This window comes from Anser anser (assembly GCF_964211835.1).
Source record: "Anser anser genome assembly, chromosome: 4".
In the NCBI taxonomy this organism is placed as follows: Eukaryota; Metazoa; Chordata; class Aves; order Anseriformes; family Anatidae; genus Anser; species Anser anser.
Genome location: NC_139724.1, coordinates 5,422,366 through 5,437,815, shown reverse-complemented (window position 1 = coordinate 5,437,815; position 15,450 = coordinate 5,422,366). Strand labels below are relative to the sequence as shown.

General features: G+C 39.8%; 1 protein-coding gene across 7 annotated transcripts in view; it reads right to left on the bottom strand.

Annotated features, from left to right (window-relative positions):
- Window positions 1-15,450, bottom strand: part of DKK2 (dickkopf WNT signaling pathway inhibitor 2) — a 151,272-nt gene that overhangs the window by 16,602 nt on the left and 119,220 nt on the right. Inside the window, exon 1 of one of the 7 annotated variants that reach the window (XM_083835575.1) lies at window positions 12,779-13,316. The exons of the other annotated variants lie outside the window; for them this stretch is intronic. Within the exon in view, the coding sequence (XP_083691701.1) occupies window positions 12,779-12,907 (129 nt within the window). The 5' untranslated portion in view covers window positions 12,908-13,316. Of the gene's footprint in view, window positions 1-12,778; window positions 13,317-15,450 lie in introns of those variants that run through there. 7 annotated transcript variants of the gene reach the window in all.

The window sequence follows — 15,450 nt, the reverse complement described above, 5'->3', positions numbered from 1 at the left end:
AGTAGAGGTGATTAAATGGCTCAGCTATGCCAAGGCCACATAAGAAGTCAACTATACACAAATAATTTTTTTCCAGCCCCCACCCAATTAACTGCAAGATTCTTTCCTTTTTCTGAACTTGTACCTTTCCTTTCAGATGTGCAAATTAGAAGTGATTCTGTACCTTTGACAATTACCGCTTTTATAAGGGGATACAAATACAAATCAAGGCAACCACATTTACCAACCAAGTATGAAAAAATAAATTCCTACTTTCAAGTCTTAGCCACAATGTGTATTCTACATAAATAAATTGATTACCTAAAGCATATTTTACAGTTGAACATATTCAACCTGTTTAAAAACTGCCATACATTTCTTAGAGCATGGAGATGTGCACAACTTGCCTTAAGTTCCATGCTGAAATGAACTGTTGACCATGGCTATGTGATTGTGGCAAAGGAAGATTTCCTTACTCACTTCTTGCTAGAGTGTTTGCTGGAAGATATAAAGGAGATGTGATTTACTATTTCCCTTGTGCTACACATGTCACTACAGCAAAAATAAAATAATAATAATTAATAATGTTGTAATTTTTCAGATAGAAGTATTTATAACTGAGTCCTGGGTAGTTCAACTAGCAGCAATGGAACTTCAGCATTCAAATGCTGAATGCTATTTATCTGTTTATGCTTGTGAGAATATATGCATATTTGTAATAGCTAACTATACACAGAGCATGATTCACCTCTTAGGCAATGGATTATTTCCCTTGTTACATTGCAAGGAGGCAAAAAAGCAGACGAGACTGACAAGAACGAAAAGTACTTCATCACTGAAAAGTAATGAAGTAATGCTAGATGGCTTTCCCTGGTCATGGGAAGGGTATTTTTCCCACGTCAAGCAACTCCGTTCCATTTTCCTGCTCTTCAAATTCTCCAGAAGACAGGGCTGCACAGAATAGTTCACACTTGAAACAAGCAAGACGGCACAGTTCCATGGCAGGGCACCCTCTGCTGCGCCATGTCCTTAGCACTGTGCTCTGACGAGCTCTCAGGCTTGAGGATTTCTCCCCCCCCGCACCGTACCGGCAGTTCTGCTGGTGGTGGTTGCGCACCCACCCTGCTGGAAGAGCTGCAGAACCCACCAGGCAGCTCTTCACATTTGCAGGAGTCCAAATTCACCTGTTTATGTGTTTTGTGAAAAACAAACAAACAATCAAACAGAAAACGTGACCTTGCAGGTAGACCACTCAGTTCTGAAACAGACACAGTTCCCTCTGGCTTTACAAGATTTTCCAAGTAGGAAAATCAGCCCATCGTACTAATGTAACGGAGCATCGCTGTTGAAATGCTAGAGCATCTTCTAAATCAGGCGCTTTAATTCTGCAGCTTAGCATTTTGAATCCTGTCCAGACGAGCATGAGTAGAAAAGCCCATCCCTGGAAACACTGAAATTGCCATTTTCATTGCTGTTGGTAGTATCAGTGGCACCACAGGTATCAGCTTCTACTGCATCCTGCTTTACAAGTACCAGTTCTCCATATTCAGAGTGTGGATGCAAAAGCTAAAGGAAGCAGGAATAACTCCCTCTGTCCCAGGGGAAGGAACTGCTGCTGCAGAATCCCAGTTCCCACAACGGGAAGCTGCTGCTCTGAACACTCCTGCAAATCCCTTTCCAGTGCCTGGACTCTCAGAGGCCTTGCTGGAGTTATGTTGTTACATTTTTTTAGACCTATATGGGCAGGCTATATTGCAAGCACCGGTTTTATTCCTGAAAACCTGTACTTGTCCCTTTGGTGCACTGTTCTCATTTTAATCAACATTCTCTGGACCTGGCCCAGAGGCAAGACAGTGCTCTACCTTATTAACCTTAAAAGGTTAAGCATTAAAATCCATACAATGGAGAGAGGTGCTTTGTCACTAAACAGAAATCATTTTCATCATCATAATTAAAATGATCAGTCAGAATTCTTGGTTTGAGGGTGTCGGGCTATCTTGCTGAGCTGCCACGGAGTACACGAATCGATATGCATGAATTACTTTAAACTCAGCATATGTTGTAGATAGCATATAGCGTGCATATCAAGATTTGATATAATTTAAATATCTTTAACCAGGTTTATTCAATGGAAGAGATCTTTTTCTCTATTAAACCAATGCAATCATGCTGAAATCTACAGCTTGAATGTATACATCAGCATTGGGATCACTGATAGCAGTGTAGATACTGAGAGCAGCCCTTCAGTAAGCCCCATCATACAAGTATTGCTCATCAGTTAGGCTTTCGCATGCTGCAGGATATTAACTGAACATGAAAATGCTACCACGTTACTGCTACGGCATTTTTCTGGAACATTTTGAGAGAACATAAACACTCTGTTCCAAAACACCCCTTTACAAATATTTTCTCATTTTCCCCCATCTTATATTGACAAGATTTACCATGTTTGATTGTGGGATCTGGAAAAACAAAGGAAGAAGCACACAGTAATGCAGTTAGCCCATTTTTCTTTAGATACGGGAAAAAGCCTGTCTGCGCACACCCCTTCAAAACCATTAGCCTCAATATTTCTCTCCTGTATTTTCATGTCCTAGTTATACAACCTAGTGAAGAGCGATTGAAAGCACTGACAAACGTCGGCACTAGCAGCAGTGCTACGATCAGTCACACCCAGAAAACCAGCAGTTTGTAGAGTAATGGCCAGAAGAGAATGCGCGCTAGGAGAAAAATAAAAAAATATCCCCCCCCAGTGCCTCTTCCAGCTATTTACACAGACCTTTGCCGACCTTCTTTCCTTGTTTCTTTTCAGCGCCAGCTTCTTTTTACTTATGGTTAAACCACAGTTGTTTACTGTATACCAAAATATTCGAGTTAATTATCTTAAAATCTTCAAGTCAAAGTACATATGGTTTGGAAATGAGGGTCTGTCTTAGGCCTGTCTTTCATGTAAATACGCGCACACACACGCGTCGGGATGGAAAATGCCTGCATGTTACAGATTTGCCGAGGAACGTGCAGTAGTACCCTTATCATCCTTATCGGGTGTAACTCAAGAAAGGCTTTTGAAAAGTTCAAAAGAAAAGCAGCAAATTATTGTTTTAATGAGGCTCCATTAGGCAGAACTCTGTTCATGCCTCTCCCAGATCATTGTTTTCATTAGCACGCTACATGAATAACAGCAAAGCTATTTGTACGGCGCTCGCTGCTCGGGTGCAGGCTCCCACTCTTTCTAAAAGAAGCCCTCGCTTTCTTTTAGATGTACAATCCAGCACTGCTGTTATCTGCTCTGGGAGAAAAAAAGAAAAAAAAAACTAATGCAAATTAATGGAAATTTTGTGGCTGGCCAACAAAGGGGCTTTCCCAGCCAAAATCAGAACAAAGGTTTTAATTTACTAAGTAAATCAAAAGCTAGAAGGCATAATCTTGCAATCTCTTCCGAATGTGAGCAGTCCTTGCTGTCATATGTAATCTCATGGTTTTGCCAGGCTTCACAATGGATTTACCCATTAAAGACTTCACACATGAGTTAAGATGTGAAGAGCAGATCATAAATACATGGCAGCACAAAAATATTATGCAATGTAGATGTGTTAGTTGAAAGCATTCACTTCTAAGTCGGAGCAACTTGGAAAAACTCTCGAAAAAATGCAAACAAAGTCTGTTTTGTTCACAGAAAAGCTCAGGCTATGTGCGTCAGTTTTTCTGAAACCCCACATCCACTCATCTGTGCATGGAGCAATGTCATGGTCTGACAATGCCTTCAAAAAGTCCATTTTGTACTTCCGAAATGAAACCCTTTCAAAGCTTAAATAATCTGCTTTTGTAGACTAACCAAGCTCATAAATATTTAAGTCATTAGACACATTTGCAACTCTAAAAATATTTTTAAAAACATCGCCGTGTTCAGAAAAAGCAGCTGTACAGCACTCCATAAATCTACTTTTTCTGCGTGTTCTGAGCAGAACCTGTTTCAATTTCAGTTCAGCACTACAGAACAAACACATCTGAGAGAACAGGCCAGATTACTTTTTGATCCTGAGCCTTTCTCCATCTGCAATTACAACTAATGCAGCGCTTACATTTCGGCTGCTCCATGCGGCCACCAAACCTACTCTAGAAAACAAACAAAGACCTACAAAGCGTCTGGTGCACGCATGGCCCTGTTAGTTCTGATGGGATCACTGGCTGAAGGGTTTGCCCTATGTGAGGGAATATGGGAGCTCTGGGCTTTGAATATCAGGCTCCTTGAGGGCAAAATAGAAAATACCTGCAGAGTTATAGTCAAGTCCCAGCCAAGAAAGGTGCTGGATCTCTGCCCACTATGACAGCTCTGACTTTGGTGCCCTGCGTCGCTTCTCCATGGGCCACTGCTGGATCCCACAGATCCCACAGGAAGTCCAGGCAACGAGCCTTTTAGTGCTCCAGATTCTGCCTAAGTTTTGCCCCAAAAAAAAGTGGCCTGAAGTATGACTGGTAAAAGTTTTGCCGTTGTCTGGCAGGAGGCAGACCCAACCCTGTCTCCCCCTGGCCAGGTGCTTGCTGCCAAGGGAGCTGTGGAGCCCCCATGCAGTGGGGCGCAGCACCTCCCGAGCATGCCTGCACCCAGTGTTTGCTGCTAACGACACCTCAACTCTTGGCAAGGTACAGCGACCCTTCAATTTTCAAGTAACTACCAAATTCAGCATGAGGGAGTGGATGTTGTTTTCAAAATTCGGGAATTAACTCACACAAAATATTTTAACCGCTTTTGAACATTTAACCTTACCCAAGAGTTTGCAAGAAGCAGTACCACTGAAAGGCTACCTACCAACTGTCTGATGTGGATTCTCAGAAGAGAATCACCAAGCAACGCAAGCAAGAATAAACATTTTTTTTTTTTACCTGCTTTTCTATAACAGCTTTAGGAATATCATATCAGCAAAAGGAAAAACAACAACAAAAAGTGCTAAGAATGAGATTCAGATACTGTTTAGAGACTGGTTTGCATCCACAACCAGGGCTGGTGACTTCAAGGGAGAGTTTCTCCTAGAAAATCCTATTTAACACGAGTCAGTGTGTCACAGGCTCCGTATTAAAGCTACCACATTCAGGATTTCAAGGGAGGGAGACATACACATGGATTCATGCTTGAAAACTGTACCACCTATGCCATGCACATGCTAAAGCCTATACATAGCTAGGCTGATGATTTCATATTTAAAACTCCTTTCTTATATATACATGACATGAGCATATAGCAGAGAGATAACATGGGACCATACTGGTATATGGCAAATAACAACAAAATACAACAAACCTACAACATTTGCAAGTATCATTCTGATAATATTATTTACATTTACAATTTCTGTCTATTGAGAGGCAGCTGAGGAACGTCAGTTTCAGACAAGACCTGCATTGTCCTAAGCAAAGTGGGAATAGGAATTCCAGTGTAAATGCCAGAAGGGTTCAAATCTAGCTCTGTAGTGGATTTACAAAGAGCTGAATGAGGTCCAAAGTCTTTAAGGGTATGTCAACAAATCAAATTGAAAACACAGCTATTCCAACAAGGGATCTGTATGTACTTACATACCGCACATTGGCATACCTGCCATGTGAGAACTGGGTTTGGTTAACGTAGTTAGGAAACTCTTCATTTAAATTTTATTTGCTTCTCTCTTTTGAAAACAGCTTACTATTTTCTTTTTTTCTTTTATGGGCCACCAAATTACATGTGACCAAATGTACCTATTTAGTGAAAATGGGTTCCATTAGTATGTAATCTTATCCTTGCATTGTTTTCTTCTGAAGGAAAATAATGGGGAACAGGTGGTGATGCTTAGCATCAGGCTCCTGTTTCTAGAATTACAATCTACTGGGAGCCACCAGCAATCTCTGAAAGCTGTCATAAGTGCTCAGGAACTAGTATGATCCAGAGCACACTCAATACATTAAAGCGTCTTTTTGAAAATTTAAGTAGGTGTGACAGGAGAAAACTGGCTGAATGGCACAGGGATCCTAACGTGTCCCTGCAAAGGGTCGTGATTTCCTTCTGCATCCCACAATAAATAACTCAACCTGGCCTCCATTTCCACAGCAGAAATTAGACATTTAAAAAATTCAAATAGGTACCATATGCACTATAAACCTTTCTGGTTTAGCATTCAAATGGAGCCGCATTCACGTTGTTGGAAAATACGGGATTTAGATTCTCCTAGAAGAATATTAAAAAGCTGTTCCTTTACACTTATTTATCCTTTTCTCAGTATCACAAAAACAGCTGTGTTGATAAATATCTCCTTGATTTAGTTTGAAAACCTAATGATGTCACACCACACAAATTCACCCTGTGGGTCACGACACCGCGTGAGGAATGGACATTTCTTTGTTTTATCAATCCCATCCTTGTCTTACCAAATGGGAAGATGTTGAGAAATAATTCCATACAACTGACGACTGTGTTTTCCGATGCGTTCTCATGATGAACATGAGTCAGAAACAACACCAGCTAGAAGGAGCTAAACAAGCAAACGAGCATTATAGCCATGGTTTAAAATTTGGCACCAAAGCCAAGGAGTAGGACAAAGACAATGCGCATTTGGCATGGCAAGTTCAACAGACATACAACTTTCTAGAAGGAGCCATTGAAGGCTGGCTGATATCCCCAGCTACTGTTTTGCACTAGATCTGCCAAGATACACACTTGCACGAGGAAGCACTTAATGCAGGTTTGTTCTGCGGCATTACAGTTTGGGAATGACAGAAGTTGAAAGAAGATATTTGCAGGGCCAGATTTTTTGTTGGTGGCAATTGGCAATCACCCACTGATTTCCACAGGCATGTGTCAAATTACACCAAGTAGTCAGACTGTACTTCTTGCATAGTGATATGATGGCAATGTTACATTAATTATTACTGTAGTTATTTGTTTTGGGACACCTTAGTCAAAGTCAAAGCAGTCCCTGCAAGCTGCAATCATTTGAAGCTAGGCTAATTTCAGCAGGTTTGGGGCTGGAGCATGTGTATTTTTGCTATCTTTGTTCTCACCTGAGTTAGCTTTCCTCTAAGAAGGCAGCATGATAAGCTGCAATTCTACAGGAATCACATTCCAATTCAACAGTGCTCAGGAAATTCTTTTACTGCTCCTGTTTTTTCCTCCAAGTCCTAATGTAGGGAGAATCACCTTTCTCCAAAGAGACTCATGTATGTGGTTCTCCTCATGAAGCCTATGGCTGTAACAGAAGACAATGACAAGGTGCCCATTGCTTTGAAGACACGATAGCAGGAAAACCACCTTATAGAAGCAAGACAAGCCCAGTCCACAAAGCAGGGAGAGATGGCCAAAGACAAAGGTATTAGGGGAAAGAGAAGGGCAAATATTTTTCCCTCTTGACATCATGCTAACAGCAAAGCTTTTCTCTTTAAACCGTTTGTGTAAACAAAACTGTTATCACAGATTTTGTTTGTTTTGTTTTTAACCTAAGAAACACTAGTTTGGAGGTATGAAACCTCTAAGTCTTAATTAGCCTTTCTACCGGAAATCAGGCTGCTGATGTAAGGGGCTGTGTTAAACTGTCCCATCAGATCTATCCAGAATCAGCAGGGTTCTGAATTTTCTTCATACAGTAAACATTTCGCACACTTAGCACTCCTGAGAACCTGCATCCAGCTACAGTAACTGAAAACACTTCTGGCATGTGCAGCACCAGCAACATTCTTGACCAAAAAGACAATTGCAGAATTATTATTACTGGTGATGACTGAACCAGCAAAAGTGCACAGCTTGATCCCAGGAAAGGTTTAATCTCCAGAAGATGAAATCATCCTCATCCTATTTGGTGAACTGACTAAATTTAGACATTGGGAAACAATTCACATGAAAGCAGGTTACGCCATTTTTCAAGAAACATGATTCAGAATAATTTTACTTGAATTCCAAACTTCAAACTTATCTTCTTATCTAACGGTGTTTTAAAAAATTGCTATTCTTTGATCAGTGAATAAGACTGAATACTGATGTTTAGAATCATGAATAATTTAAGTTTGAAGAGATCTAATTTCTGGAAGTTTTTTTTGTTTTTGTTTTTGTTTGTTTTTGTTTTGTTTTTTCCTTGTAACAAAATCCAAAGGTTTCATGTCTTTATCAAACTTCCCAAGAGTATGTCCTTTTATGAGTTTTCCTTTTCCTGGCACTAGAGATTGCAGAACCTCTAATAACATCAGAGAATTGATAAGAACCAGAAAATAACTTATAACCTTCCTGCTTAATCCATAGACTGTAAATAGTATATATTGCATATGTATGTATATGACCATAAAGTTTTAAGTCAGCTGTAATGTATAAAAAAAAAAAAAAAAAAAAGCTATTCCAGTGGAAGAGAAAGACGTTCTCCTTTCTATACCATTGCTAAAATTAAGTCATTGGCTAAATTCTTAGAAGATTTTAAAGCTAGAAATGCTTTAGTCACTTTCTGAAAATCTTTTTTCCACAGCCTGACTGATCACTTTCTAAGTCAATTGCAGCATAAATTCCCCTTAGCCTGGAGCACAAAGATTTTGGATTTAGCTCTTATAAATATCACAAACTTATAAATATTGTATTGCTGAAGCTTAATTTTTTAAATGTGTGTGAGGCAATAGTGATGAATTCTACCATGTAAGAACTATGTTAGAGCAAAAGATAAACAGGGAATTGAATGCTTGATTTCCATGGATCTCCCTTTGTGATCAATTTTTGTAGCCTTCCAAGCACAATGATTTTACCAGCTTTTTTCAAAGAACAGAACTCTTCATTTTCAAAACCATGTGTTGCCAAATGAATCTCTAGTGAGTTGTATTATTCTGAACTAGCTGGGAGATGGTACACATACAGGAATATACATATTACATAAGGGATAGAGTTCATGGTACGGTGATTTCAACAGTTTGCTGATAAACAAAGTGATTACTTTTTGCCAGGTTGCATTTCTCCATAAGCAGAGCATGAGTACTTTGTGGCAGCACACTTTGTAGACAAACTGCATTGCCCTGCATTTGACGCAGTTGTTCACCCCTCTCAGTTTGTAAAATCTGGATCCAATTTTCAAATGAAAGATCACTTTGCTGAACATTTATTTTTACTGTGGAATTGCTTTACCAGTGTTTGGTGAATAGGCTCTTTTCAACCTTGGAGATTATTTATTTAGATTTTTTTTTCTCTTCAAAATGTTGGTGGAAAATGTTTGCCGGCTGGAGGGGCACCACATGCTTCTGATCTGAAGGTTGACTGACTTGTACTGCCTAAAAAGCACCTTGTCAGCAAGCAGAAGTACAGGCAGGAGGTTAAATGGTTGTTACATATTGAAATGAACTGGGAATTGCGGCCCTGGCTTCCAATGTCTGTCAGATGAATTGAGTTCCAGTCTAATTCAGAGTCCTGGGAACTTAGATTTCTATACGCTAAGGAGTTTACAAAACTGAAAAATGTAACATCGCAAAGAGATGGATGAGAGAGAACTAAACACACCAGCATGAAAGCTGCGAAGAATGAATGCAGCAGTAACCTGCTGATAAAAGAGCAAATACAGGTTCCCAAAGCAAATACTTTTCCTATCTGTGATAAATTGTGGTGTAGAAGAAGGCTTCTGCTTAGAATCCATAAAAAAAAAAAATTGTACTGCACATTTTTTTCATTGTAGGATTAAAAAGAAAAAAGAAGCTTTTTATCCCAATATTTTCTATGGGAAAATGGACCAGGCTCAGAGGAATCTTGCTATTTCCATTACTTTTTTTTTTGTTTCCTCTTAAGAATTAAATGCACTAAGTTCTGATATTTCCAGGAATACTGGAACCAGAATATTTTGTCAAAAAATAGAGTTCCAAAAGTAGAATATATTAGATATGTATCTTTTAAAAACAAATATTTCCAAGGCAAATTTAGAAAAGCTGTTTATTTAAACAGTATCATTTTCAACCACTGTGCTTCCTATTATACTTTATGACATGTAACACCATTCTGTATTAATTTCATCTGTGTCTTTCTTCTCCAAAAATACCCCGATTACCACTGTGTAAATGTTTGGATTGGTCATCTAAGTTATCATCTTCCAAATGTTTTGCGTTCCTAAAAACATGAATTTATTTCAGAAAAGAGCATTTCCACATACCGGGGAATTTCAGATGGCATACAGTGATGAGATTTTGGAATCAACCCCATAAAAGTTTAGTATAACTGATGACTCAGTAGACCAAGCAGTAGACTTAAAAAGATAGGCTTCCCCTCATGGGCAAATTTAGTGGTCCTTTGTGCTTTTGAATGAGGTGGTTATCAATTGAATGCAGCTCCTGGAGCAAGGTTCACAGCATTCAGTTTCATTTGCACCCACAAAACAGCAGACCTTCTGGGAAGGTAACCCCTGCTGTTTCTCCAATACTTTGTGCACCTAGAATTGTTTGAATGAGTCGGTTCTTTTATTGCAGTTGAACTTCTGCATATGTACCTTCTAATACTGGTAATGCAATGCTTTGCAGATGTTGCAACACTTTGGAAGCTATAAGAAACTATTTTAACTATTGTATGAAGCCTTACTGAATCCCAAGAAGAGACTTAAATAAGATGTTAAATAAATAATTATTTAACAACAGTTCTTTGCTTTTAAATATACCATCTTGCAAAGGCATAATACCACTGTCCTATGGGAAGAATTTGGAGTTTTCAATTAGTTTTTGAAAATGCTGACATGAGAAGTGACACAGACAATGGACTGGAACAGATGGGTTGGGTTTTCTGTAGACATAGGACCATAGAATCATTTAGGTTGGAAAAGACTTTTAAGATCATCAGGTTCAACCCTAACAGAACAAGTCCACCACTAAACCATGTCCATAAGTGCCGCGTCCATGCATCTCTTAAATACCTCCAGGGATAGAGGCTCCACCACTTCCCTGGGCAGCCTGTTCCAACGCCCAACCACACTTTCCATGAAGAAACTCTGCCCGATATCCAGTCAAAACATCCCCAGTGCAACATGAGGCTGTTGCCTCACGTCCTCTCACTTGTCACCCAAGAAAAGACCAACACCCTCCTCACTCCTCTCAGGTAGTTTTAGAGAATGGTGAGGTCTCCCCTTAGCCCAAGTTCCTTCAGCCACTCCTCTTATATCTCATTTTCTAGATATCTATGACATCTAAATAGGTGGGATGATTTTCAAAAGTGATTAAGCACCTAGTGCCTTCCATCTACAACATGTAATCATTGCTGGAATCTCAATTTGAAAAATCAGCCAGCATACCTAAAACTGTAAAAGGGACCTGACAGCCCCATGTTAGCCAGAAGAAAAAACAAAAACAACCCAATCAAAACAACAACAAACAAGCAACCAGCCAAGCACTTGTGGCCCATGTAAATACTATATCACATGCCCATTATAAACAGCGTGCTCAGATAACCAATATAGTATGTATGCACAAAACCGGCAGAATAAACATATACACCATTAGTTGGGATTTTCTTTTTTTTTTAAAAAAAAAAAAAAGTGTTAAAATCAAAGTAGCCAAGCTCAGGATAGCATGTTCCTTTCCATGTCTGCTTTAAAGAAGAGAGCAGACTGGACTGGGTCACATCTATCAAATATCACATGCTGCATGTATAACACAGTATTTTCAGGCTGTACGAATTACCACCTTTGTGTGATGCAGATGGACATCTGGTGACATCAGCATCACAGTGAGGAAAGACAGCCCCACCACCCCAGCACTTATAACGCAGTGACTTTTAGTTAGGCTCCCTACAATTTCTGGTGACACGGACCTGAAAGATAAAGTGGGAGATTCTTGGGCTGACTGCCATCTTGAGTTGCTCTTTGTTCTCTTGAGCCGTTCTTTGTTCTCAGCTGCCTGTGTCTATCTGTAGATGGAGCCTTTGCTATGAACTCACAAGGAAGTGATACTCTGCTGCTGAGACCAAGTTTGCTGACCTTATCTATGGTTTGTTGACCTTATCTATGGTGAGCTCTGCCTTCAGAGATCTGAGCAGAAAAACAAAGATGGATTCTGAAGGCAAATGTAACTAAATTCATTGAGTTACAAAGAATTTGCCACAGAGGCTCCCCACAAAATTACAGGATGTGTTTATGACGTTTCTATAAAATATGAAGATACTCAGCCCTATGTATAATGATAATCTGGGAGGAAAGAATTTACTCACAAGCACAAAAGAGCTTGAGGAAGTAACAAAGGAAAGCCCCTGCAACCGAATGACTCTCCCCCTCCCCAAACAAAAACATTCATTCTGAGTGATGAATGGTTTGAAAATCTGAACCCTTTCTGAAAGTATTTACTTCCTTTAGCTGACCAAATGGTAGCAAAATTGTTTGAAATGTCTACCCCCACTTGTGTGCGCTACATACTTTGTAAATCTGTCCTAAGCCTCTTTGTCTACTGCTTCGTTTTTCCATTTCCTTTTCATTACAGTCATGTTTTCCATTCACTGCAGTGATCTCTCTGGAATATTAATGCGTAGTCTAGAAGTCTCTCTGGGTAACAAACCCACACTGAAGTTTGTGGGAGTATTCACACTGATTTCAGTGGACACTCCTGGACCTAAAGTTCCAGTCCAGCAGAGTATTTAAATATTTGCCTAACTAATGTTTATATACACGCGTCTTAAATTTGGTAAGACAACATGAATGCTTACATTGAACCAGATATGCCTAAGCTTCTTGATAAATTGAGGTAACAGGCAGGGTTATTAATGATATCAATAACATATTGATACTAATTTATGAAATTAATATTAATAATAAATTACTGGTAATTTACTATTGTGTTTAGTACCTACCAGTGCAATCCCTCTTCTCTGTGTTTGTCTCATCTCTGAGCAGTTCCATATGGCTCCCACAGCATCACAGGGCGACAAGCTATACCATATGAAATAGTAGTTCCTGGCTCTCTGATAAGTGCACACCATCCGCTCTTGGTTCTTCTAGGAAAAATACTTAGTGATAGCTCCCCGCTCGCCCTTTTCCATGCCATTCATTATTTTCCGTCTTTCTGTCCTGTTCTCCCATGGGCATCTCTTTCCCAAACTGGGTGATGTGCCCCATTTAACATCTCCTGTGTTGAAGCAGTTCTTAGGCTCTGATTACCCCTGCTGTCCTCCTCCCCCATCCAACCCAAACTGCTTTATATATATATATATACATTTTTATTATTTTTTTTTTTTTTTTTTTTTTACAAAAATGCATGCAGTTTCTCAAGAAGAGCAGCACAGCAAGCTTAAAAGTAGTATAAAAATGTGCTTGTTTTGTTCTCACTTCCTGTTATTCTGCTTGGCTTCCCCCCCGTCTCCCTTTGCTGCTACCTCAACATTAACTGACTGACTCTAATTTAGAAGTTATCGCTTTGCATGTCTAACTGTGGTCACATTACGTTGTGTACATTGTTATACCTACAGAAATGGAATTTCACCCAGGGTTTTATTTCCCAGACGCTCAGTACACTGGATTTTACTGCAACTCTTTGTGGACCATTTACGTTCTTATTGTTCTGAATATATTTCATCAAAAACTTATGTGCCTCACTAATCCACTGTTTTCCAGATAATTTTCCAATACGTTGAGCAGCACCAACCTCTAAAAGATTTGTGTAAAATTTCACTTACATCCTCCCTGGATTGTGAAAGCTGGCCATTTAGTCCTGCTTATTTCTTCCTGTATCCTGATCAGTTATTAGTTATTCTAATCAGGTCTGAAATGGGTTCTCTCCTGGCAACTCAGTTTCTTTAAAGCTTCTGTACTTCAGCTGTAGCTCCGTTCACACAACAACTTGAAGAGCAGTGGCAAACTGCTTGCCAGAAACAGCATCATTTGATTTTGATCTGTCATTAAGCCTTGTAAAAGAGTGCTATTTTGAAACATTAACCTTAATGTTATCTTTACAAATACGATTAAGGCTGAGTATTAAGAGAACATTTTGTGAGGCAGGCTGGAAGGAAGAGGGAAGCCTCAGCCTCACACATGTTATCAGGACAGCAGAGCATTTGAGGTTTTTTGTTCTGGAAAATATTCAGGTGAAACATACTGTGAAAATAAACTTTAGAAGAAGCAAATGTTCACAAAATGTCTTCTTGCAGCTACCGTTTAAATTAATTTCCTGCCAATGGGGTCATTTTGGACAGGAGGGGATCAAAAGTAAAAGCAGTGTGAAACTTTGCTAAGTTTTCCCAGCATACAAGCACGAAGACTTCCAGTGAAGTCAGCAGCCCCAGGAGCAGCCGAGCTCCTGATCCTGCGGTAATACAGACACGTGTTGGGCTACTGGCAGTGCACGAACTGCATTCCTGGCTGGTCTTGTCTGCTCGAGCCATTTCAGCAGCATGGCTCATCCCAGCTGAATTTCAGTCCTGCACCACCTAAGCAGCCTTCAGCTCCTTTAGAAACCGGTCTATGGGTAAAGCTCAAATTCAAAGCGCTACATCTCAAAAGACTTGCATGTCAGGGGAAGAAAGAAAAAAAGAAAAGAAAAAAGAAGAAGAAACAACAAAAACACACACACAGAAATTGAGACCCAAATACTGACCAGTACAGAATACAATACAGCCAGAAGGAGCACTGGAGGTCAAACCAGGGAAAGAGAGGAAATCAAATCCAGAAACTAAGTGTCAGATTCTGTTGTGCAATCTGTTTTCACAGAATCAGCTAAATCTGAATTAGTGAATTGCACATCAGCTTTTGCTCTTACCACCGCTACATCCATGGTATCTGGGAAATGGCCTAGACACATCTCTGGAGAACAGCATGGGTCCGGTGCTTCCAAAAGGCCGAAGTCAAGACGTTCATGTGTCAGATACATGTGCCAGGGTAGCTGTCCCAGCTGCACAACACATGATGTGTCAACTGCTTTACATAGGGTGGGTCAGGAAGAGGCTCATTAAAGAGAAAAGCTACAGCTCTGCTTGCAACATCTCTGCATCCTTGTCCGGTTTTACACCAAAAAATAAAAATCACGCTGCTTTCAGAAAAGAGTTACTCTGGATGGAGACTAAAGTCCATACAGAATGGCCAGATGAACCACGTCTGGTACATTAGATACAGATCCTTCACTAATATTTCATATCATTATTTCATTGTTGATGGAATAACGTAAAGTATTCTTACTTAACTTTTTGTGTAGTAATTATTATAACAAAGTACTCTAGTGAGCAAATTCTGACCATCTTACATAGGTGATGAAAGACAAGAGTGCTTCTCCATGAGCATACTTTGCAGTGAGGGAGTCTCAACCTAACAATTTCCTCTGAGCTGAATTTCTCTACTGCCTAGAAGTGGCCACAACCCCTCTCCCTGAAGGCCCCCACAACCTAATTCCCACTGGAAACACTCAGAGATGTTAGGTACACAAACACCCTTGAGATTCATCCCATCTGTAAACTGGGGACTAACCTCTGAGGTGGCCTTTCTACACTTAAGTGTGTTTCACCTCTTGGGTCAGATGGCACATTTTGCAGAGTTA